Source organism: Ipomoea triloba, chromosome 6 (genome assembly GCF_003576645.1).
Source record: "Ipomoea triloba cultivar NCNSP0323 chromosome 6, ASM357664v1".
Classification (NCBI taxonomy): Eukaryota; Viridiplantae; Streptophyta; class Magnoliopsida; order Solanales; family Convolvulaceae; genus Ipomoea; species Ipomoea triloba.
In genome coordinates this window covers 2249605-2273487 of record NC_044921.1, presented here as the reverse complement: position 1 = coordinate 2273487, position 23883 = coordinate 2249605, and the positions used below count along the sequence as shown (strand labels likewise).

At 35.4% G+C, this 23883-nt stretch overlaps 1 protein-coding gene across 1 annotated transcript; it reads left to right on the top strand.

Moving 5' to 3' along the window:
• The first annotated feature begins 7494 nt into the window (after positions 1 to 7494).
• Positions 7495 to 10234, top strand: LOC116022695 (BURP domain protein RD22). Its single transcript, XM_031263523.1, has 3 exons — positions 7495 to 7650; positions 8417 to 8540; positions 9105 to 10234. Exons 1-3 carry the CDS (start codon positions 7609 to 7611, stop codon positions 10037 to 10039), a joined length of 1101 nt encoding a protein of 366 aa, XP_031119383.1. The 5' UTR covers positions 7495 to 7608; the 3' UTR covers positions 10040 to 10234.
• The last annotated feature ends 13649 nt before the right edge of the window (positions 10235 to 23883 follow it).

Genomic DNA, 23883 nt, shown 5'->3' with positions numbered 1-23883 from the left:
AAGTTGAGTATATTGTTTTTATTAATACTATAGATAGCATTGCAAGGAAATATATGTACTGTATTATTACGATTAGTAATTTTGATCTAGAATTGTATTACGAATAAGAATGTAGGGAAGAATATATTTTATTAGGAATTGTATTACCATATTTTAATGTACAATTGTTTACGAATAGGAATTGTATTACCATATCTTAAAATATTACGCAAACCTTAATAGTTTAGGAGTGTTTTGGGTGAAAAGTTAAAGTTGTGAATATTGTTTTTATTAATAGTATAGATTGCATTGCAGAGAAATATATATGTACAATATTATTACGATTAGTAATTTTTATCTAGAATTGTATTACGAATATGAACGTAGAGAAGAATATATATTTTATTAGGAATTGTATTACCATATTTTAATTTACAATTGTATTACGAATAGGAATTGTATTACCATATTTTAAAATATTACGCAAACCTTAATAGTATTGGAGTGTTTTCGGCGGAAAGTTAAAGTTGAGGATATTGTTTTTATTAATAGTATACATTGCATTGCAGGAAAATATATCAAACTTTAATAGTATAGGAGTGTTTTGGGCGGAAAGTTAAAGTTGAGAATATTGTTTTTATTAATAGTATAGACTGCATTGCAATGAAATATATGTACTGTATTATTACGATTAGTAATTTTAATCTAGAATTGTATTACGAATAGGAATGTAAAGAAGAATATATATTTTATTAGGATTTGTATTACCATATTTTAATGTACAATTGTATTACGAATAGGAATTGCATTACCATATTTTAAAATATTACGCAAACCTTAATAGTATTGGAGTGTTTTGGGCGGAAAGTTAAAGTTGAGGATATTGTTTTTATTAATAGTATAGAGTATAGATTGCATTGCAGGGAATATATGTACAGTATTATTACGATTAGTAATTTTAATCTAGAATTGTATTACGAATATGAACCTAGAGAAGAATATATATTTTATTAGGAATTGTATTACCATATTTTAATGTACAATTGTATTACGAATAGGAATTGTGTTAACATATTTTAAAATATTACGCAAACCTTAATAGTATAGGAGTGTTTTGGGCGGGAAGCTAAAGTTGAGGATATTGTTTTTATTAATAGTATAGATAGATTGCATTGCAGGGAAATATATGTACAGTAGTATTACGATTAGTAATTTTAATATAGAACTGTATTACGAATTGGAACATAGAGAATAATATATATATTTTATTAGGAAGTGTATTACCATATTTTAATGTATAATTGTATTACGAATAGAAATTGTATTACGATATTTTAAAATATTACGCGAACCTTAATAGTATAGGAGTGTTTTGGCGGGAAGTTAAAGTTGAGAATATTGTTTTTATTAATAGTATAGATTGCATTGCAGGGAAATATATCTACTGTATTATTACAATTAGTAATTTTAATTTAGAATTGTATTACGAATATGAACGTAGAGAATAATATATATTTTATTAGGAATTGTATTACAATATTTTAATGTACAATTGTTTTATGAATAGGAATTATGTTACCGTATTTTAAAATATTACGCAAACCTTAATAGTATAGGAGTGTTTTGGACGGGAAGCTAAAGTTGAGGATATTGTTTTTATTAATAGTATAGATAGATTGCATTGCAGGGAAATATATGTACAGTAGTATTACGATTGGTAATTTTAATATAGAATTGTATTACGAATTGGAACATAGAGAATAATATATATATTTTATTAGGAATTGTATTACCATATTTTAATGTATAATTGTATTACGAATAGAATGTATTACCATATTTTAATGTATAATTGTATTACGAATAGAAATTGTATTACGATATTTTAAAATATTACGCGAACCTTAATAGTATAGGAGTGTTTTGGCGGGAAGTTAAAGTTGAGAATATTGGTATAGGAGTGTTTTGGCGGGAAGTTAAAGTTGAGAATATTGTTTTTATTAATAGTATAGATTGCATTGCAGGGAAATATATCTACTGTATTATTACGATTAGTAATTTTAATTTTGAATTGTATTACGAATATGAACGTAGAGAATAATATATATTTTATTAGGAATTGTATTACAATATTTTAATGTACAATTGTTTTACGAATAGGAATTGTATTACCATATTTTAAAATATTACGCAAACCTTAATAGTTTAGGAGTGTTTTGGGCGGAAAGTTAAAGTTGTGGATATTGTTTTTATTAATAGTATAGATTATTATTATTATTATTATTATTATTATTATTATTATTATTATTATTTTAAATTATATGATCCTAGACTCCTAGCTTTGCCGGACTAATTCAAAACTCATAAGATCCTCCCCCTGGAGTCACTGCAGAGGTAAATTACGAGTCACATAATTAACTCACCGGTCAAATCTTAGTCTTCATGTGCGCACAGACCTTCCAATATCTTTGAACCTTTTTTCCATACATGTTTTCAACTGTCGCTTCTAGTCATGATTTTTTAGTCAGGCGGCGAACTAATTATGCTAAGTTTCAGGGGCATTATTGTCGGGGGCGGAGCCACTATGGAGACAGTGGGAGCAGCTTCTCCCTCTCCCTCACCCCACCCATATATATATATATATATATGTATATATGTATGTATGTATGTATGTATATGTATACATGCATATATATATTCCGTGAACCAAACGTGCTGTATATTCGTATAAGGAATGGAATAGGCAAGCAATAGCATAGGAACTGTATTCTATTGTTTGGTTTGCGGAAGGAATAAACTTTAGGAATTATATTACAGTATTTGGTTGGTTTAAAGAATAGAAATGAAATATGTTTTAAAAGACATAAATACCCTTATAAAATATGTAATAATAATAATAATAATAATAATAATAATAATAATAACAACAACAACAACAACAACAACAACAACAATAATAAGGACATTCATGTTATTATTAATATTATTATTATGTAATAATAAAATAAAAATTATAATAATATTAATAACAATAATAAGAAAAAAAAGGAATAATAATAATAATAATAATAATAATAATAATAATAATAATAATACAAAACAAAATTATATATATAATAATTTTTTTAAAACACAAATTGGAATTTTTGATCCCACATCGATAACTTATGAAGAGGAGCTCAAGCTCCTCTATATAAGAGAAGCATTGCTTCTCTTTTGAAATTAACAACAGGATGAGGAAGCCTTAAAGAGCCAAAAGCTCATTCATTTAAGGAGCCTTAATTGTTCTTAGTTATAATTTTTTTTTTAAAAAATATAGGAGCGTTTTGGGAAAAGGAAGATCTTTCTCCAAAACGCGCCAAGGGCTAAAATTGGAAATAATAACATTAGGTTATTCCTCATGACTCAGGAATAGCCTAATACTTAGGGGGCCCTAGGAATCTCTATTCCCCTTGGTCATTCCCATGAACATTGTTCTTGGGAATAGAAAGTTTTACCAAACAGCGGAATAGGCCTATTACTGGGAATGTTATTCCATTCCAGGCCTATTCCGCGAACCAAACATGTCATATAGTGTTTTTCTATTCAAATTATTTTATATAATTGATTATGTTTCATATTTTGTCATAAATATTTTTACATATTTACCCCACTCAAGTATATTCTTGGCTCCGCCCTTAACTATTATGTAATTTTTCAAAAACATTCTATTATAATTATTTATAATATATTTTATATTTGAACCTTATTATGGTTATAATTATTTATAATATATTTTATATTTGAACCTTATTATGAGTGTTTGATATTTTGTCTTTGACATTTCTAACGTTATTTAAACTTCGTCCTACTCAAATAATTTTCTAGATCCTCGCCTGATTATTGTTATATATTTATTATTATGAATCTCTTAGAATAGCAACTTGCCCATAATTGCCATTACAATCTTATATTTCAAAGTCGGTTTGTAAGCACTGCACCCGTCCCCAACCGCCGTCCATGGCAAATTATGCTATGGAACTGAGTCTACCTTGCAATGTGGACCCAGGTCCATGTTCACAATTCTAAATTTTAATATACAAAATTATATTATTTAATATTAATAATTTTTAAATTATATATTCACAATTTTGTTATATAAATTCAAAATTATGTTATACGGTTAAATATAGAATTATAAAATTGTAAATATAAATTTCTAAATTTATGAACATAGAGTTTTAAAGTGGTGAACATGAATTCAGGTCCACCTTGCAAAGTGGACCCGAATCCATAGCATAACAACCACCCATCCACAGGCAACATCACCTCTCCTTAATTGCCTCGCATAGCAGTACCGCACACAAAAATTGAACATGTAAATGGGATTTCTAAACGGAGAAAAAAGCAACACTCAACTCCCCTCTAACCCTATTAAATTTTGGTTGTTGTTAGTTGTTTAGATTGATCAATCCATTCAATGCATTTAAACCCCCCAAATACATCACTGCCATATGTGATGTGTCTTATTAGTCAACCGTGTAGTTCCTCGTTTTACATTTCGATTGGTCAACATTAATGCTACCAAATCTTGTACTCCGTATTTTTTTTAGAACACCAAATCTTGTACTTGGTTGGCTCTCTTCTCTCTTTCTATAATTTTTTTTTAGTATTCATAGAAAGTATTCCCTTCTTTTCTACTTTTAGAATTTACAAAAAAAAAAATGAAAAGAATAAAAATGTGCAAATACCAATTTTGGTCCCACGACTATATTATCAAAATGACAATTTTGGTCCACATGTTTAATTTTTACCAATTTTGGTTTCACGACTATTGGTTTAGTACCAATTTTCATCCACAACGTACTACTGTTTTAGTGCCAAAATTCATCGCGGTGCCAGTCACCCATCCTTTTAAAACGTGCAAAAATCTAAAATTGTTAAGGGTATTTTCGTCATTTTCAACTTAATATCTCAATTTGAGCATGAATAAATGGATTTAAGTCCTAAGATCGATCAAAATTTGTAGTTTTTCTCCTCATTTTACCTTAATTTGAGGAGGAAAACTGTGAATTGTGATCAATTTTAGGGCTTAAATCTCTTTATTCATGCTCAAATTGGAATATTGAGTTGAAAAGGACAAAAGTACCTTTAAAAATTTTATATTTCAGCACATTTTAAACGGATGTGTGACCGACGCGACGAATTTTGACACTAAAACAGTAGTCGTGGGACCAAAATTGGTACTAAAACAATAGTCGTGGGACCAAAATTGATATTTGCTCAAATAAAAGTTTAAGTAATCATTTATACATGGGAGAGAGATCGACTTAAAGATAAGGGTTAAAACAATTAGAACAACATATAGTGATTGAGTCAAATTTTTCTCAAGAGGGTCGTTGAAAAGCAATTATGCACAGAAAGATGCTATTAATCAAAATTACAAAATACATAAATAATGAAATATTATTATTACAGAGTAATGACAAACTACAAAATAATACTCATTTTCACTTTTTCTTAGTTTGAACTGCTTTTGTATAATTGAACAGCAAAAGTGCAAAACACATTTTAATTTTTATCTACAATCCTCTTATACATAATTTGGCTTCAAACATAATTTTTAGCAATCTAATATCAAATACATTACTCATATTTATATAGACATATTATATATGTATAGTTTTCTAACAACTAACATCATATTTTTTGTGACATTAGCAATCTAACATCATATTTCAAATTTTCAAACAATTTAAGTTGGAATGAAGAAATTTGTATTTTAGAAGCAAGTAAATATATATAACTAAATATAAAATCTTCGACAAGGCAATAAAGAACAAGCAAATTAAAATTCACATATTTGGATGCAAATAAGTTATTAAAAATCAATAGTCACTATATGTTTCGGCAAATAAATTATAAGCAAAATCCAAATTCTTTTAAAAATTTTGGCAATCTAAAAAAATTAGGATGTGTTTGGTTCATGAATTTAGTCACATTTTTTGGTTAACAACTTTTTAAAATACAGGTATATGACTTGATTATGCCTATAATTACAAAATTCATCACCTAAATTTAAATCAAGTATAAGTCTATTAATTCATCAATATCCATCATTTTATCACCTCCTCATTTTATCATTTCGTCACCTCCTCACTTTATAGACTCTTTCACTACATTGCCTACTCACTTTATCACCAACCGTTATATCGTGGATCAGGGTCCACAGTGCACTGTGGATCCTGGTCCGAAACGATGTTGTTTCGATATTAGTGGATGCGGACGCGAATGACTCCAAGAAATTCATTATCTATAATACACATAATCATTATCTAGAATACACAGAACGTTTGGCTAGAATACATAAAACGTTTGCCCAGAATACACATAACGTTTGCCCAGAATACACCGAATATTGACACAAAATACACAAAACTCATCCTCCTAACATTCGGATGCACAAACACATCACAACCTGTGTTAATAACATGAATACACAGAATATTGACACAAAATACACAGAACTCATCCTCCTAAACATTCGAATGCACAAACACATCACAACATGTGTTACTAACATGAATACACAGAACGGTTGCCTAGAATACACAGAATGATTGCCTGGAATACACAGAACGATTACCTAGAATACACAAAATTCATTTTGGTACGGGGTGCACAATGCATTGTGCACCGTGGTTCACGATATAAATTGCCCTTTATCACCACTCTTAAGATCAATTGTCTTGATTTTTGTTTTTTGGTATTTTTAAAACATTTATTCTGATTATAGGGTTATACATAACCAAATATTAATTTTGATAATCAATCCAATTATTCAACCATACTACCAAACATGCAAAATATTTTCACCAAAACTCATTCCAATTAAAAAGTATTTGATTACCAAATTTGATTTCCATGTTGGAACCAAATACACACTTAGGGTGTGTTTAGTTCGCACATGTGAATCAGAATCGATATGGGTATCAAATACTTGGTAAGGGTAATAGGTTTTGGTGAAAGTATATTGCATGCTTGGTAGTAGGGTGGATTGAGAATGATTATTAATAGTTGGAGAAGAAAGGAAGAAGGGGAATGAAATCATTATTTCATTAGGATATGAATTTTTTAATTAATAAGGTATTCCAAACCTATATTAATATTTTAAAAACCTATTAACTAAACAATAACAATCACTTTGATACTCATACCTTATGCCTAAACTCACCAACCAAAGACACTCTTAGATAACAAATATTGTCTGTCTCTCACACACATGAAATTTAATCAAGCGAATTGAATCTTGGTAATCTTTTAGAATTCTTATACAGGAGCACAGTAGCATTTGTGCCGCCCCAAACTTGTTCTAGTATTTTCTCTTCTTCCCCATCATCAACATGTAATGTGTGGCCTACACGTGCATGATAGCATTGAATGCTGCAAGCCATAGGCAGATGAATGGGAATTAAATTAGTCCAATATAATGTGTATGGGTGATATGTTGCTTTCCTCAAGCAGTCACTCTTCCTCCTTTTTCACTTATAAATAACGCTCCTTCCCATCCATTTACTACTCCAACCAATCTCAGCTAATACCCTTTAATTTTCTTTCTTCTTCGCTCTTTCACTGTCTCTTCTTAAAATAATGGAGTCCCAACTCATCATTGAACTTCTCGCATTTCTTTCTGTAAGTATATATCCATCCTTAGTACACTTTTGTTAATTTCTTGCTTAGATACGTTGGATAGATTCAATTTATACAATATTTTATATGAATCTTATTAACATGTTTTTGTCCTTTGTTTCGGATACCAAAGCTCTATGTGATAAACTTTATTTTAAAGTTTATAGTTTATTCTAAACTAAAAATTCGTCATAAGATTTATTTGGTAAAATTTAGAAAGTTTAAAATAATATCTTATTTTAGAAGCGTAATATTTTAAAATAAATTTATGACTTAATTTTTTTTTCTGTCTTTATTAATTTACAAAAAATAATACCATTTATCTTTTATTTATCAAAATCTTAATATCTTAGTTTATCTTTATACTTATCAACTAATTCAAAAATTAATTTTATTAAATACTTTTTTTTTTTGACAATAATTTTATCAAATACTTTAATTTCAATTAGGTAGTTTATTTTCTAGTTAGGCGTGTCAAACAAAGCTATTTATATCGAATAAAATTAAAATAAAGTATAAAGACTTTTTATATAAACTATTTTTGCTATGCTACGCTAAGTTATTACAAGAATTTTACAATATGTTTTTGTCCTTATTAAATGCTATTTTTTTTATTTATTATTAAGGTAAATTTTATTGTTAATGATCAAAATTCTTTTTCTTTCTTTGAGTATTGTGATTTTATTAACTTAATATTAGATCTGTCAGAGGAAAATTTCTATTGATGTTTTAAAACATTTGTTTAATATTTATTGGTATTTCCGATCAGCTGGCCATTGTAGCAAGCCATGCAGTTACTTTAGGTGCAGCTGATGCAATCTCATACTGGAAGTCTGAGCTGCCTTATACCGCCATGCCGCAAGCAATCAAGGATTCATTATCCCAAACAGCAGGTTTAAAAATATATATATGAATTTGATCAAAATTGTTTTTGTCACTTAGCCTGTCAAAATCGAATCGAAGTATAACAAATGACCCTTGGGCGTAAGGGTCAAATTCAGCACCATGTCGCTAGCGAATTGTTGAGCGGAGGCTGGTGAAGGGCCAAGTCCAACATTCTATCTTTTCAAAATGTGGTAGGCTGTTTATGAGGAAATAAAGTTGCCGGTCTTCGCTATTAGTTAGAGCTTTTAATATGATGGTAAGTCCTTCATCGTCCTAGAAAGTGGTATAGAGCGAGATTGTTGGTCGAAAGTTGGTAAGGCCCTCTTACACACCATGTGGTTAGGAAATTGTTAAGCCTACACCAATGAAGGACTAAGTCTAGTATCCTAGGTCTCAAAAATATAATAGTTGTCTATAAAAGTTAAAATAGTCTTCGCTATTAGTTATAAGTTTTGGCTTAGTTGTAAGTGTGTATTCTGATAAATGGTACAGAGCAGGATTGTTGGGCTTAGTCTGTAAAAGCCAAGTACAGCACATAATTGTTTGATCCTAAAAATGATAGTTTTTTATAGGGTGGGTTGAAGAGAAAGGAACTTCTGTAGGTGTTGGGAAGGGAGGAGTGAACGTAAACACCGGCAAGGGGAAGCCTGGCGGCGGCACGAGGGTGAATGTTGGGCACGGCGGAGTTGGCGTTCACGCTGGAGCGCCCGGCCACCGGACCAACGTCGGTGTCGGGAAAGGTGGCGTCTACGTGGGAACCCCCGGCAAACACGGTAAACCAGTCGTCGTGAATGTCAAGCCAGGATCACCTTTCCTGTACCAATACGCCGCCACGGAAGATCAACTCCACGACGACCCTAACGTCGCCCTTTTCTTCAAGCCCACCGCCTTGCACAAAGGCAACACCATGACCTTACACTTCACCAAAACAGCAAACGACGCCACTTTCTTGCCCCGCTCCGAAGCTGAAAAAATCCCATTTTCCTCCCAGAAGATGTCCCAGATTCTCAACCAATTCTCCATAGCCCCCGACTCAGAAGAGGCCCATGTGATGAAACAAACCATCACAGAATGCGAAGAACCAGTGATCAAAGGAGAAGAGAAACAATGCGCCACTTCATTGGAATCCATGGTCGATTTCTCCAAATCCAAGCTGGGGAAGAAGGTCCGGGCAATATCCACCGCGGCCGGCGGCCAAACATCCATGCAAAAATACACCATTTCTGGGGTCCAAAAGATTCAAAACAACGACAAAGCTGTTGTCTGCCACAAGCAAAACTATGCATACGCTGTTTTCTACTGCCACAAGACACAGACCACCGAGGCTTACACGGTTTCTCTCGTCGGAGCGAATGGGGCTAAGGTTAAAGCCGCGGTGGTTTGCCACAAAGATACTTCGGCTTGGAATCCTAAGCATTTGGCTTTCCAAGTGCTTAAGATTAAGCCCGGAACTGTGCCCGTCTGCCATTTCCTTCCAGAGGATCATATTGTCTGGGTTGCTAACTAAACTAGATCGTCTCGGCTTTCTTGAATGCTTTATCCATTTTAATGTTTCAGGATGCTTTTTTCTTTTTGTGTAATAACCTGAAATTCGACTCTCTAGCTATGCTTCTTAGCCACTATATGTATGTGTAATATATATGTATACTAGCGTCCTATACGTGTTTGGTAATAAAGGATCTTATGTTTATTTTTGCTTGCCTGAAATATATCTTCACAAATAAGGACCAAATATCCAAACTCAACTTTATAACTTAAAAATCTTGGACAGGTTGCCAATTTTTTATGGTTGATAAACATTTCTAAAGAAGTTACTTTTGTGAGCATTAGATGATTAGTAGTTACTGTGATAATACATCTGTTATTATTTCAAATGATTGGTTACCGGCAGGGCAAATTATTATGTGAACCATGGTCTATATAATGCTGTGAGAACAATAAAAAGTATATTTTTAATATACTAAAAGTACATTAGTTGTGTATTGTACAAAATAATATACTTTTAGTATTCAAATAATGTATTTTATTTAAATATAAGGTAATTTTTAATATATTAAAAGTACAATATTTGTGTACTGAATATACATTTTTTTTTAATTTTATTTAGGAAGGGGGAAACCCACATAATACACAGCTAATTGAAGTTGTACATGAAACGCCACAATGGGCAACTACTCCTATCATTATCCAACCAAGTGACTAATTGATCTGGTGGTTCGGGGAGGATATGAATACCTCTAGGATAGTTCTTGGACATTTGAGTTAACTCGTCTGCCACTTTGTTCACTTCTCTTGGAGTTGCGCTCAGGTTCCAAAACTCAAAGAAGTGCAACTCATTTTTGCAGGCCTTTAATATGTTGCCAGTAGCATTGTTCATGGTGGGGTTATCCATAAATCCTTTCATTAGTTCAGTTGCATCTCCTTCAAGAATTATTCTCTTGAAGCCCATATGTTTTGCTAATGAATCATGGTGTACTTTCAACTGCGTTTTCACGAGTTTGATATACCTCCATACGGCGTTCGTCCTCTCCTTAATTACAACAGGTTGTGTATAGTTATTAAGTCTGGTTAGTAACTTTTAGGGTGTAACATATGAATTGAAATTAGAATGAGAATCAAATACTTGGTAATTAGAATGAATTTTGGTGAATGTATTTTGCATGTTTGGTAGTAGCAGGGAAATTGTAATGATTACTAATATTATTGATGTTTGGCTATGTATGATTTTATAATCGGAATAAAGGTTTTAAAAATACAAAAATAAAAAATAAATGAAATTGATGATCTTAAGGGAGACGATGAAGTGAGTAAGTAATGTAGTGAAGAAGTCGATGAAGTGAAGAGATATGAGTCAGAATGCAACGAAATGAGGAGGCAATGAAATGAAGAGGGATAAGATTATATTAATAGAATGATACCTGCCTGTTTCAATTAGGTAATGAGTTTTATAATTATAGAGCAATCAAATCCTATAACTAGTTTTCAAACAAAAAAAAAAAAATCCTATAACTATGTTTTAAAAAATTATCAACCAAGCAATATGTATGTCTTTCATTCTCATTCCTTGTGTCTAACACCATGCATGAATACATTCTTAATTTTTCATTTTTTCTTGTATGTAAAAAGAATCTTTGATAACTCTCTAACCATATATCTAAATGTTATGGGTGGCATGCATTGTTATTTAACATTCTTCACAAGATAGATATATTTTTGCTTAGTTACCATTCAATGTTTTTTAAGAACCCTCAAATGATTTGCTTTCCAATTATAAAATCAAAATAAGTGTTGGTCCCGGTGAGTAAGGATTACAAATCTAGAGGGGGTGAATAGACTTGTACAGATTTTAAAAATAATTAACGATTCGGATGAAGGAGCTCCGAAGGGTTACTTCTTTGCTACTTCAATAATTTGAGAGTTTACGAAGCGGAAATATATTATACCCTTAGTTAGTTTTTTTGCACGTAGTTTGCTCATCGAAAGATTAAATTTGCTTGAATGTTATGCAGTATGTAAAAGGAATTGATGGTTTTGTGACCAAAGGGTGGCCAGCCGGCGGGCCAACACTACCGGAAATGTATAATGATTAATCGGAAAACACTCAAGATAGCCTCCCAAAAACTCTCGTGTCTTGTATTCAAAAGTGTCCCCTCCCCTCGCCCCCTCCTCAAATGATGAGGAAGGCCTTTTATAATAACTTTATTCGACCGTTACATTAAGACTCATGATAAATGCACTAAATGAGCTAATTTAAGTATAATAAATGCTCTCATTTACTCCTTAATCGTGGTTTGCCCGTTGTTCTAACGCTCTGCTTCTCAGAAACACCTGCTCCTCGAACGTGAACACTTCATCCACCGACCGACTCTGAGGTTCGACCATCCGGCAAATTTCTTCTCATCAGACCGACCCCAACATCTAGTCAGCTTCTATTTGATACTCTTAGACCGACCAGGTGCACTTTTGCCCGACCGGACTTATTCACTCGCCCAGTCGGTCTCTCGGTTCATGCTACCGACCGACTGGATCAGTCATTTGCCCAATGGGGGGCCCCAAAGCCTCACCAGGCCATCAAACTAGGCTAAACCACGTGACCTTCATGAGGCGATACCTTCGACTAACGATCCTAGCTTCCTTCCTGACCACTCTGCCTGAATGTCTCTTCCGACCAAAGGGCTCACTCGTCCTTCCTCTATGCCCACGCTACTCTGTCCGTCTGATCTCACAACTCGGTCGGCCTAGACTTAATTCCCATCATCTAGTCCCTCACTTTCCTATGTTTAGGGAAACACGACATAGGAAAGTACGTGCTCTGACAACCAGATCCGCAATCTAAACAGTATCTTCTACTTTTCAATCATTCATTCGTTCCATCAATCAGTCCCCTAATTGACTCGATGGCCAACAAGATTTCTTGCCAAATTCACTTCCCCAAATCCCTATCAAAGATACGCCGCCATCTACGGTCCGATCAATATTCTTTCCTTTCAAATCATCAAACCCCATAATCCTCCTTCCCTTTATGAGTATAAATAGGCTTTACTTTTCCTTTTCAACACCACATCTTGATCTCTGCTTGAATCTTTCTTGCAAGTTGCCGTGGATCAGAAGAGATCCGACCACGAGACTCCAAAACGTCGCTCGAAGCGCTTGGCAGAACTGGCCTGCAGGCTCAAGATGCTACGCCAATGGAAAATAGCGAATAGTGGCCACGAAGTTGGCGACACTTGGGAGGATCCATTGTCGATTCTATCCGATGGAGAAGAAGGAATGATCATTCCCGTCTCACCAAAGGTGGAAGCATTTTCCCCCACCAATCCAGATTATGACTTTGACTATCTAGAATTCCTTTCTGAAATAGAGGCGGATGCCCAAAGCTTTCCCCCATGCGTCTCACCAGCCCCACCTGAAATAAAGGAGACGAGTGAACGAGATTTTCCCATCCGTGTCCCCTCGATCCCAACTTTGCCATGGACCGAGCAACTTTCACCAATCGGCTTTTCGGCTCTTACCCTCCGGGAGGATCCCAAGTCGAACGAGGCCACTCCCCCGTGTCTTTAAGTAGGAAAGAGGAAAATCCTCTCGATGATATGTAGGCCTCTAAGCCCTTGCGACTAATTTTGTAACCGGCCCGGATATGAAATGAAATAAATAAATGCTTCTTAGCTGGTAATGCGCGATAGCGGCCACTCACGAGTCTAACTCACCCACATCTCCACTCTTAGTCCGAAAGGACGAGATCCGAGAGGAGTGGTAGACAAAGTGTTCGATGAAATGCCCCAACCGAATGAGGATGTGGAAGTCCAAAGTGTGACGCCACTTAGTGAAGTGCCACGAACTCCCTAGTCTATTCCACATCTTGCTCACAAGCCTATCCAAAGATAGACCACATAGAGAATCATAAAGCCTCAATCTCCGCCTTTCCTTTATTTTTATCACAACCATTATCAACCTTCCCCTCTCTTACAAATGAATCCAACCCCTAGCCATTCCCGTAACTCTTTCCCTTCAACCTCCTAGATGCCAACACACTAATTCGGTTCCCATTCGTCATCCTTGAGAGAAGCGACACTTGGGCAGTCTTGACTCTTCGTTTTAACCACCTTCCATCACACATTCACCCTCACCCTAGACAAACAACATGTCAGATTCGTTCCTTGGCATTGGATTCATTTGGAAGTGTCTTTTGTTTGTGATTCATTCAGCTTGTTGTTGTTGAGTCATATTATTTTAAATAAAGAACAGTCTCGTTGGCGTGTATATTCTATATGCGTGTATAAACCTATTTACAACCTATGCTATACTACGTATTTCTCACGAGTGTGAGTGGTTGATTACTTAGCATTCCTTTGCTAATGTTTTATTAACTGTTTTCCAGGTATGGAGTAGATTTGAACCGTGAGAGCGCTAGCATTATATCTACCCCGCCTTATGAGTAGTCTAGTAGTTTGTTGGTTGTTAGATATTTTCAGGCCTACGCGCCTTAGACTCTAATTTTGTATTGACTTATGCAGTTATGCTTACTTTGATGGATTAGGTTGTAGATATTTGCCTTAGCATCTAGGGACTGATTTACGTAGATGTGGCGTGACACTGTATGAGTACTAGTATTGCTTCTGCTTATTCTGTCTTGGTTTTGAGATTTGCTAGCTTTTATATTAAGTAATTGCCTATCTCAGCATGAAAATTTAGGGGTGTTACACCATTTAAACTTCCTGGCAAACATAGCAAAGTATTCATCAGTAAAAAAATCATTGGGATTAGAATTAGACCTTGAAGATGTTGATGGTTGTTGGTCAGCAACTAATGTTGTATTCTTCGGATCATCATCTTCATGTCTTGGTTCTCTTTCAAACTCGTAGGCCTTTAGATCACTAAATATTTTTGAAGTATGGATGGCCTTGAGGTCTCGGTGGTCTCTCATTGCGATGGCCTTCATCTCCCATCATTTGGTTGCCCTCGGAGAACCTTCAGATTGATTTCCTTTTGAGATAGCTCCTTGCCAAGATCCGCTATCTCACTCAACAATTTCATAAACTAAGTCTCTATCTCGATTATGCTTTCACCATTGACCATTCGAAAATCCTCGAATTTCTTCATGGCAGTGGTGAGCTTGTTCTCCTTCTCCTATTCATCACCTTCACTGATTTTCATGACGATTTTCTACACTTTCTTATACTCGAGAAGAGAGTTTCATTAACCGTCTTAAACAATATGTCCTTGGCTATATTGTCTAGGTTGTTTCTCGTCCTGTCCTCGGATGTCTATGCGTGACAAGGCTTTGGGATATATTCCGGAGCAGCTAGTCCTTGGGCAGCAGCATGTGCATTGACCATCATAATTTGAACTGGCCATTCGGTTATCACTTCCCACATCTCGCTGTGTAGAGTTGAAATGTGTTCCTACATAAGCACCTTCCAATCATCAAATTTATTTAAGTTGAACATCAAATATTTAGACATGTGCTGATCCATATTTTCAATAAAAATTTACTTGTAACCGAAAATAATTTTGCTATAGAATGGAGATCCCCAAGTAGTATACACATCGTGTTTACTGTTAAAGACAACTACTCTAATACCATTTGTTGGCCCCGAAGAGTTGGGGTACACGTCTAGATAGGGGGTAGGGGTGAATAGACTTGTAAACTTTTGAAAACGTTAACGATTCGTTTAGATGATTCAAAGGGTCACTACTTCACAAATCAACGATTCGTTGAGTATGCATAACATAAATGTTTTAACCCCTTTTTAAGTGGTTTTGCACGTAATATTTTCTCTTTGAAAGTAGGGATGGAAATAGGCCGATCCGATCTGAGATTTAGGAAATTAGGCATAGGCCTGTTATGAAATCTAAGGCTTGGGCATGGGCTTGAGCATGTATGTAGGCTTTTTATTAGGCTCAAGCCTGAGCCTACAATAGGTTTGGCCTGGCCTGAATCCTATTTAAAAGCATGTTTAATATATATGTCATTAAAAAGGTTTCAAAGTAAGTCCTGCTTTGAGCTTATTTAAAGCCTACATGTTAAGTCTTTATAAAAATTTTAGTAAGTATTTCTAAATAATTTAAGAAATATACCTAACACAAAATTAATACATAACTACATAAGTATATCACCACAAGGCAAACATAATAGCATTAAAACATAAAATAAACAAATAAAACATGTCACGACTTCAGCATGCTCATTAACTTATTTAAAAATAAATTCAATTGTATTATTGCTTGTCATCCTATATAATCTCATAAATAGTTAACAATCAACTCACATAATTAAGTCGCAACACTTCGTTAAATATTATAACAGTAAGAAAAATTAATAAATAATTAAACAATAAGAACACGTATATCAGGATTAGGGTTTGGTAATTATATATATAAGAACACGTATATTTAAATTAGAATTTCAAATGGGATTTTGGAGGTGGAGGGTTAGGGTTTGGTAATTATATATACTTGGGGTTATATTGTAAATATAAAAATATATTAATTAAGTATAAAATAGAATATATACTAACTTAATTTTTAAAAATAAATTATATATATGTGTGTGTGTGTGTGTGTGTGTGTGTAGGTCAAGCCTGTAGGCCTAAAGATCAAGCCTAATATATATAGGCTAGACTTGGCCTGCTTAGTTTAATAGGTTTTGAAATGGGTCGAAGCCTAACCTTTTTGCTAAACAAGTCAGGTCTAACTAGGCCTTAATTAGGCCAGGCCATAGGCCCTACAGTGGGGTCTGGCCTATTCCCATCCTTATTTGAAAGTTTAGTGATTTTGAGTGTTAGAATGCAATAAATATGCAATAAAGTAAAAATAGAGAGAGATTTTCAAAAAAAAAAAAAAAAAAAAAGAGAGAGATTTTTATAGTGATTTAGCTAACACATCATACTCCACTCTTCTTCTTAAAATTCCTAAGGATGTTTGCACTATCCCTTAGTACAAAAAGACCACTCAATCCTTGCACACAAAGCTGGACTTGAGCATTTAGGTTTTTCAACTCAACACCGAGTTTACTCCGCCTCTTTCTACTTCTACTGAGTAGAGATACAAGGTTTGAAGATAAAATTTCTTCAATCTCCAACTATTAGCACTTGTTTCTTGAATCCAAATCTTGAACTCCTTTTGAACAACACAAGTCTCTAAAACTGGATGTAGTTTTTAAGCTTTTTGTCTCTCTCACAGGTCACGCTTGAATATTTTTAAAGAATGCTCACATTCTTTAGTCTTGAATGAAGGTATTTATAGGCGTTTAAAAATGTGTCCGTTGGAGGGAAACTCATTTCAAACGTCCATTACCTAGTGGGTAGTGAATAGTAGATAAACCGAAAAGTGGCTTTATGTGTCAGATTTTTCAGCTGGTAGACCACCTTTTTGGATGAACTTTATTTTTTGTTCTACACAAAATGTCTAGGCTTTTTAAGAAAAATAATCTCCCTTGGAATGTGTACCTAGAACTCTCTTTGTCTTGGACACATTTTACCACAAAGCACTAGTGTTTTAAGGTTTTGAACTATTGGCTCATAGAATGTCTTGAGCAGTTCTTTTCGAATGGTTAACTAACACTATTTGAGTTAACATTTCAAACTTAACACTTGCAACCTTTCAGTTTATAATAGTTATCCTTACTATTCGAACTTCTTCTTGAATCCCCTTCTATTCGAAAGGTAGGCCTGATACCTTTAGTTCTTAACCTCTTGTTACCCCCTATTTTGACCATTTTTGCTTGTAAAGTGCTTTAACTTGAGTATAATCTATGACTTGTTTGTGTGGTTTGGTGTTCATAGATAAAGTGCGTCACAACGAGTCAATAGGAAGCTTCTTGGAGCATATTGGAACAATTTTGGAAGCCAAGATCTCACTCAATGAGGATAGAAGCAGCGAAGCGCGAAGCGAGAGGAAAAGAAAACAAGAAGACCACACACGGCCATTCACACGACCGTGTGAGTGGCCGTTTGCCCCCGACACAGTGTTTGTTCAGCAACGGCACCACACGGCCATGTACACGGCCGTGTGGGAGGCCGTGGACTTGTTCCTCTACATAGTATAAATGCTGATTTCTGCATTGTGTCCAAGTTCGAAACCTAGATACCTTAGACTAGTTGTCTGTTATTTCCATAAATCTATATAGCCTAGCCTAGCTTAGATTTACACTACTTACATATTTTGGAACTTTGTATTGAAGATTTCGAGTCGATCTCACCAACTCTTTCCTTTCACTTAATACCAAAGTGGTTTATTTCTTCATCTCTTCTCTTCTTTACATTAATTGCACATTTATGATTTCCTTACTTGAAACTGCTATGTTTACCTTGCAAATGAGTGAGTAGTCTTTTATTTGGGTTAGATTAGGGGGCTATTGATTCTATTAATGCTAGATATGTAATTATTGCATAAAGGGGATGAACACCCACCTAGGGTTCTTGAGTTTGAGTTGGGTCTTATTTCTATCTTGCAATAGTTGGTGCGCAGCAATTGTTGTTTGTATTTGGAAAGTCCTTAATCTCAATTAGAATTGGACGGAAGACTTGAGCCTTCCCAATCTCAAACCCATTTTCCCCACTATGGAAATAGGGGTAGATTGGGGCTTACATTTAGCTTTTGTTCTTCAAGAATTTGGGTTGATACACCACGGAAGTGGGGCAACCCTTGTTCTAATCCTTGTTAAGACTTGGATTTCTTTGTGCTAGCTTCAAGACCCTAGGTAAAATATTATTCCCCCAACCTTAAGTGTTAAAGCATCAATAGAGTAATACCCCTAATTTAACCCACCTCTTCCCATTAATATTTCCTAGATTTAATCTTGCTTTTCCCTAGTATCCAAAATACCAAAAATACCTTAGTGTTAAATACTTCAAACCTAAAATGATTTGCTTGGATCCTTATGGATTCCAATACCTTAGTGTCTAGAGTATAGGCAACCGCTTTCTACGCGCCATAGTCCAATCTCCAGTGTAACGACATAATACCCATTTTCATATCACCCTACACACTACATCAAGGCCCTTTCATGATTTGGCCTTGTCTTCTATTCTTCGACTCTTCTTATGATCTTCAACTCTTCGAAATCTTCTTCATTCGAATCATAACCATTCGTATAAATCATTCAAACTGTAACCATTCGAGTTACTATTCTATCTTCTTTGAATGATTCAAATAAGCAAAAAAATCCTTAGTCTAGAAAATGAAATAAATTGGGGACTAAAATTCCTACTTTTGGTAATATCAAAATCTAAGTTACAAATGTTCCTAACATTAATTACACTTCAGTTTCATTTGACAAAATTCCTATGTTTTTAGTATAATTTTTTTCACACAAACTAATTTTATTATAGTAATACCAAAGTATAATTTTAATTTTACTACAGTTTCATTTTCCACACAAACTAGTTTAACTATAGTAATGTTGAAGTATTATTTTAATTACACTTCAGATTCATTTGACAATATATGTTATTGTATGGTTGTGACACCTGAAATTTTTGGTTCCCAATATTACCCTTTTTGAATTTCCAAAGTTATCCCTATTTCTATTAATTTAGTCTCTAAACCATATTCATTGGACTCTATTCCTATGTTCATATTCATTTGAGCCATAAGCCATATTCATTTGGACCAACAAATCCTTATACTAATTAGTATATTTTTATAATTATTTTATTTTATATTTTGAAGTATAAGAGATAGATACCAACCGTATTTTAATATATTTTGATTAAGAATGTGCACTTTTAGGCACAAAAATGTGCTCTGTATGGCAATAAAATGTGCACTATAAGCATAAAAATAACATAAACCATGGTTAATACCTTGAACTCTGAGGATAAAGTATGTGAACTGTTAGGTCTGAATATTTGCACTATTACGCTTAAATATTTGCACTATATGAGTAAAAATCATGCACTGCAAGTTATTATAAAAAAAAATGTGAGTTCTATATAATTTCATTTCAAATAGCGATAAGAATGTGTACTTTTACACACAAAAATGTGCACTATAAGAATAAAAATAACATAAACAATGGTTAATACCTTGAACTCTAAGGATGAAGTATGTGAACTGTTAGGTTTGAATATTTGCACTATTAGGCTTAAATATTTGCACTATATGAGTAAATATCATGCACTACAAGGTATTGTCAAAAAAAATGTGAGTTCTATGCAATTTCATTTTATATAGCCATAAGAATGTGCACTTTTAGGCACAAAAATGTGCTCTATATAGCAAGAAAATGTGCACTATAAAGCATAAAAATAACATAAACCATGGTTAGAAATGAACTTAAAGACTGAATAGCGTGCACTTTTAGATAAGAACACGTGCACTTTTAGATAAGAACACATGCACTACTAGGCATAAAAAATGTGCACTACATGAGTTAAAATTATGCACTACATTCGTAGAACTATATTCTGATATAGAGAATGTATCAAAACAATTAACATAAACATGATCCACAAATATGTCAAACACCTATACAACAAAAACACCAATTCTCAACAGTCGCACAAACATCAATCACCAAATATTCCAACAGTCAAATGAAATAAACACCAAATTGTCAACAAGTCATTCCTTCTTGAAGAACTTCATTGCTTTATCCTTGTTTTCATCCCGAAGTTCATTGATTTGGACAGACAGTATCGCAGTAGTGTATTTGACACGAAGTCGGTCTAGCTGGCTTCGATTGCCCTTCACAAGTCCACAATCCCAATCTTTGGCTAGAGACCCCATGAAGGTTTCCATGGGCCGCATCACATATACCGCGTAATCTTCCTTGTTTTTGTTATCTCTCCATGCCATTTTAATCCTTGTTGGTTTGACTGATTTGAAACGATTAGATTTTGCCTCCAAACCCTCACTCTTCAAGTACTCCATGATCATATATTTTTGCCACATCATGGTTAGGTTAGTGATAAGTGCCAAGAACAGTCAAAATTTGGGTCTTGTTTAGATGATATTTTACTATCTCAGCACCCAATTATGATCACTTTCATGGATAAAACCTCTAATTAGCATCTATTTGACAAATCCAGCTCAAGGAATATATTTTGAGTCATTTCCGAAGGAAATAGCAAAGTTTTGGGCCAAAAGAAGCAACAAACAAAGAATCCATCAAGCAGGAGGCTGCCACGCACCATCACACGCGTGTGAGCATGCGTGGATTTATTCCAGAGAGCTGCCACGCATGGCCACATGCGTGGTAGCAGGCGTGGAGCGCGTCCAGTAGGGCAACAGCGAAAATTTGACTTTTTGAGCAGCTATTTAAACCCTTCCTTCTTATTTGTGGAGGGACTCTCTCCAACTTTCAGATCTGACTTTTCTCTCTCTATTCCTTCCCCTTTGGGGAGGAAAAACACACTCAATTTCCATTAGATTAGTACTGTATATCTTAAGATTGAAGATGGATTGAAGATGTAGAATCAACCATTCCTTAGGTAACACACTCTTTCCATTGGATTGCTAGTTTAGATTTATTATTGAAAGTAATTTCTGCTTTGTTGATTTTGATGATTTCATGACTGAGTAGAGTATTTCGAGCGTGTGTGCCTTTGTTAAACTCTTGATAGTTGTTATTTTCTCTATGGTTTTGAAATATGAAGAAGTAGGACTGATGTTTGTATGGTTGAAGTTGTTCAAGCTTTAATTCTATTTCAGCCAGAATAGCTAGTAAACCGAAGGTAAGTGAGAGAGTGCGCGATAGCGGCCTCTCACGAGCCCGACTCACCCATATCTCCGCTCTTAGTCCGAAAGGACAAGATCCGAGAGGAGTGGTAGACTAGGTGTTCGATGAAATCACTACTACAGAAATCACATACAACGTCGGCTATTTAACGTCGGCTAAATAATTACCCGACGTTAAAGGTTCATTAATTAATTAAAAATAAATAAAAACCTTTTAATGTCGGTTATTTACTAATAACCGACGTTAAAGGGTGTAGATTAGACTACGGTGCAATACGACGTCGGCTAAGAGACGTCGTATCGTGTATATTAGCCATCGGCGGACGATACGACGTCGGCTAACCGACCTAGCCGACGTCGTATCGCGCCTATAATTGCATTCGGGAATCGATACGACGTCGGCTAAGTAGGTTAGCCGACGTCATATCCCATTAGTATTAGGCTCGGCGCATACAACGTCGGCTACCGCTCCTAGTCGACGTCGTATCGCGCCTATAATGGCATTCGTCCATCGATACAACGTCGGCTATGAGTGGTAGCCGACGTCGTATCATTAAGCCCGGGCGCGATAATATTAATAATAAAAAATAACTTAAAACTTAACCAGTTAAGTGAGTTAACCCTAGAATTCCTATTCTGATTCCTCTCTCATAGCCGCGCGACCTAGACGCAAGCCCTCGCCGTCCTCCTTCACTCCCTCCGACGCGACCAGACGCACTCCGGCCTCACTCCGTCTCTAACAGCAGTCTGCTGTCCTACTCGTCGGCTGGCCTTCTTCAGTTGCACTCACTCTGGCCTCACTCCCTCGCCTTCTTCAGTCGCTTGTTGGAGTCGTTGCCTCGCCGTCTGACCTCCCTCCGACAGTCTGATCGTTGCCTCGCTAGTCATCTGCAGGCTGCAACTATGCCTCTCTGTCTCTGGTTGTCATTCGTCTGCAACTCTACCTAGGTCAGTTTGCAATTTCATTTTGTTCATTTGCTCATTTGCTGCTAATTCATTTGCTCATTTGCTGCCACATTTGTTCATTTGCTACTAATTCATTTGCTCATTTGTGCAACGGCCTGCTATACACGAATAAGAATTGACAAAGACGAAACGGTGACGTTTGACGATTGCGTTTAAAGAGCTATTAGAAGATCTTCGCGAACGACGTCGTTGGATTGACAGTTGAAGCGGTTAAGGAGAAGCCTTCAGACGACGCCGTTTAAGTCCCTGGGAGGGAATCAGCTGCAACCCCGGAAAAGAAGGAATGTGGTTAATTTTTGCATTCATCCTGTATTTAGCTGAGTAGTGGGATTCAGTTTTACGCTATGCTAATGCTAGACTAAAGTTCAATTTCTCTCTTCTCCCTTCTTCCAATTTCTCAAACCCTAAATCCCCAAATTCTTTCCCCAAATTTCTGTTGTGTTCTCAAGATCGCTGCAACTGGTATCAGAGCTCTGCACCATGGATGAACGAGTTCAGACACTGGAAGCTGCTGTGGGTGAGCTTCGCACCCAGACGCAGGCTACTCAACTGCCAGTCAGTGGCCACCTTGACGACGCAGGTTACAGATCTGTCTAGCCAATTTGGCAGCCTGCGGGAGGAGCTCCTTCAGTTACTGAGGCTCAATAGGCCAGTACCTCCAATCTTCAGCAACTCCCCCGGCCAATCTTCAGTGAACAGGAGGTTTCCTGGAGAGCCAAATAGGGCCGAGGAACGCCACACTGGGAGACCGGACAAAGCTCCCATGCCAGACCCTGTTATTGCTGATGAAGAGGATCAAGAGGTGGCAACTCCCAGAGGGTTGGATCGGCCACCCAGAGTCAATACGGATTGGGCTCCCAGGAGGGGAGGTGTGGATGGATTGAGGCAGAATGTTGGTCAGATCCACGAGATAACACCCAGGTATAAGGCTGAATTCCCAGTTTTTGATTACGCACAACCTAGACAGTGGATCAGTAGGTGTGAGAAGTTCTTCATAATTTCCCATGTCCCTAGGCATGAAATCATGAACCTCCTGTATGTGAATCTCACAGGAAGGGTAGGGCTGTGGTATGAGGGTTATATACATGGGTTGAGAGAGGATTTCCAGTGGGCTAGATTTGCGGAGGCTGTATGTAAGAGGTTTGGAGATGGTGGTGTGTCATTGATGGAAGATTTTGCTACTTTCAAGCAGAGTGGGGGGGG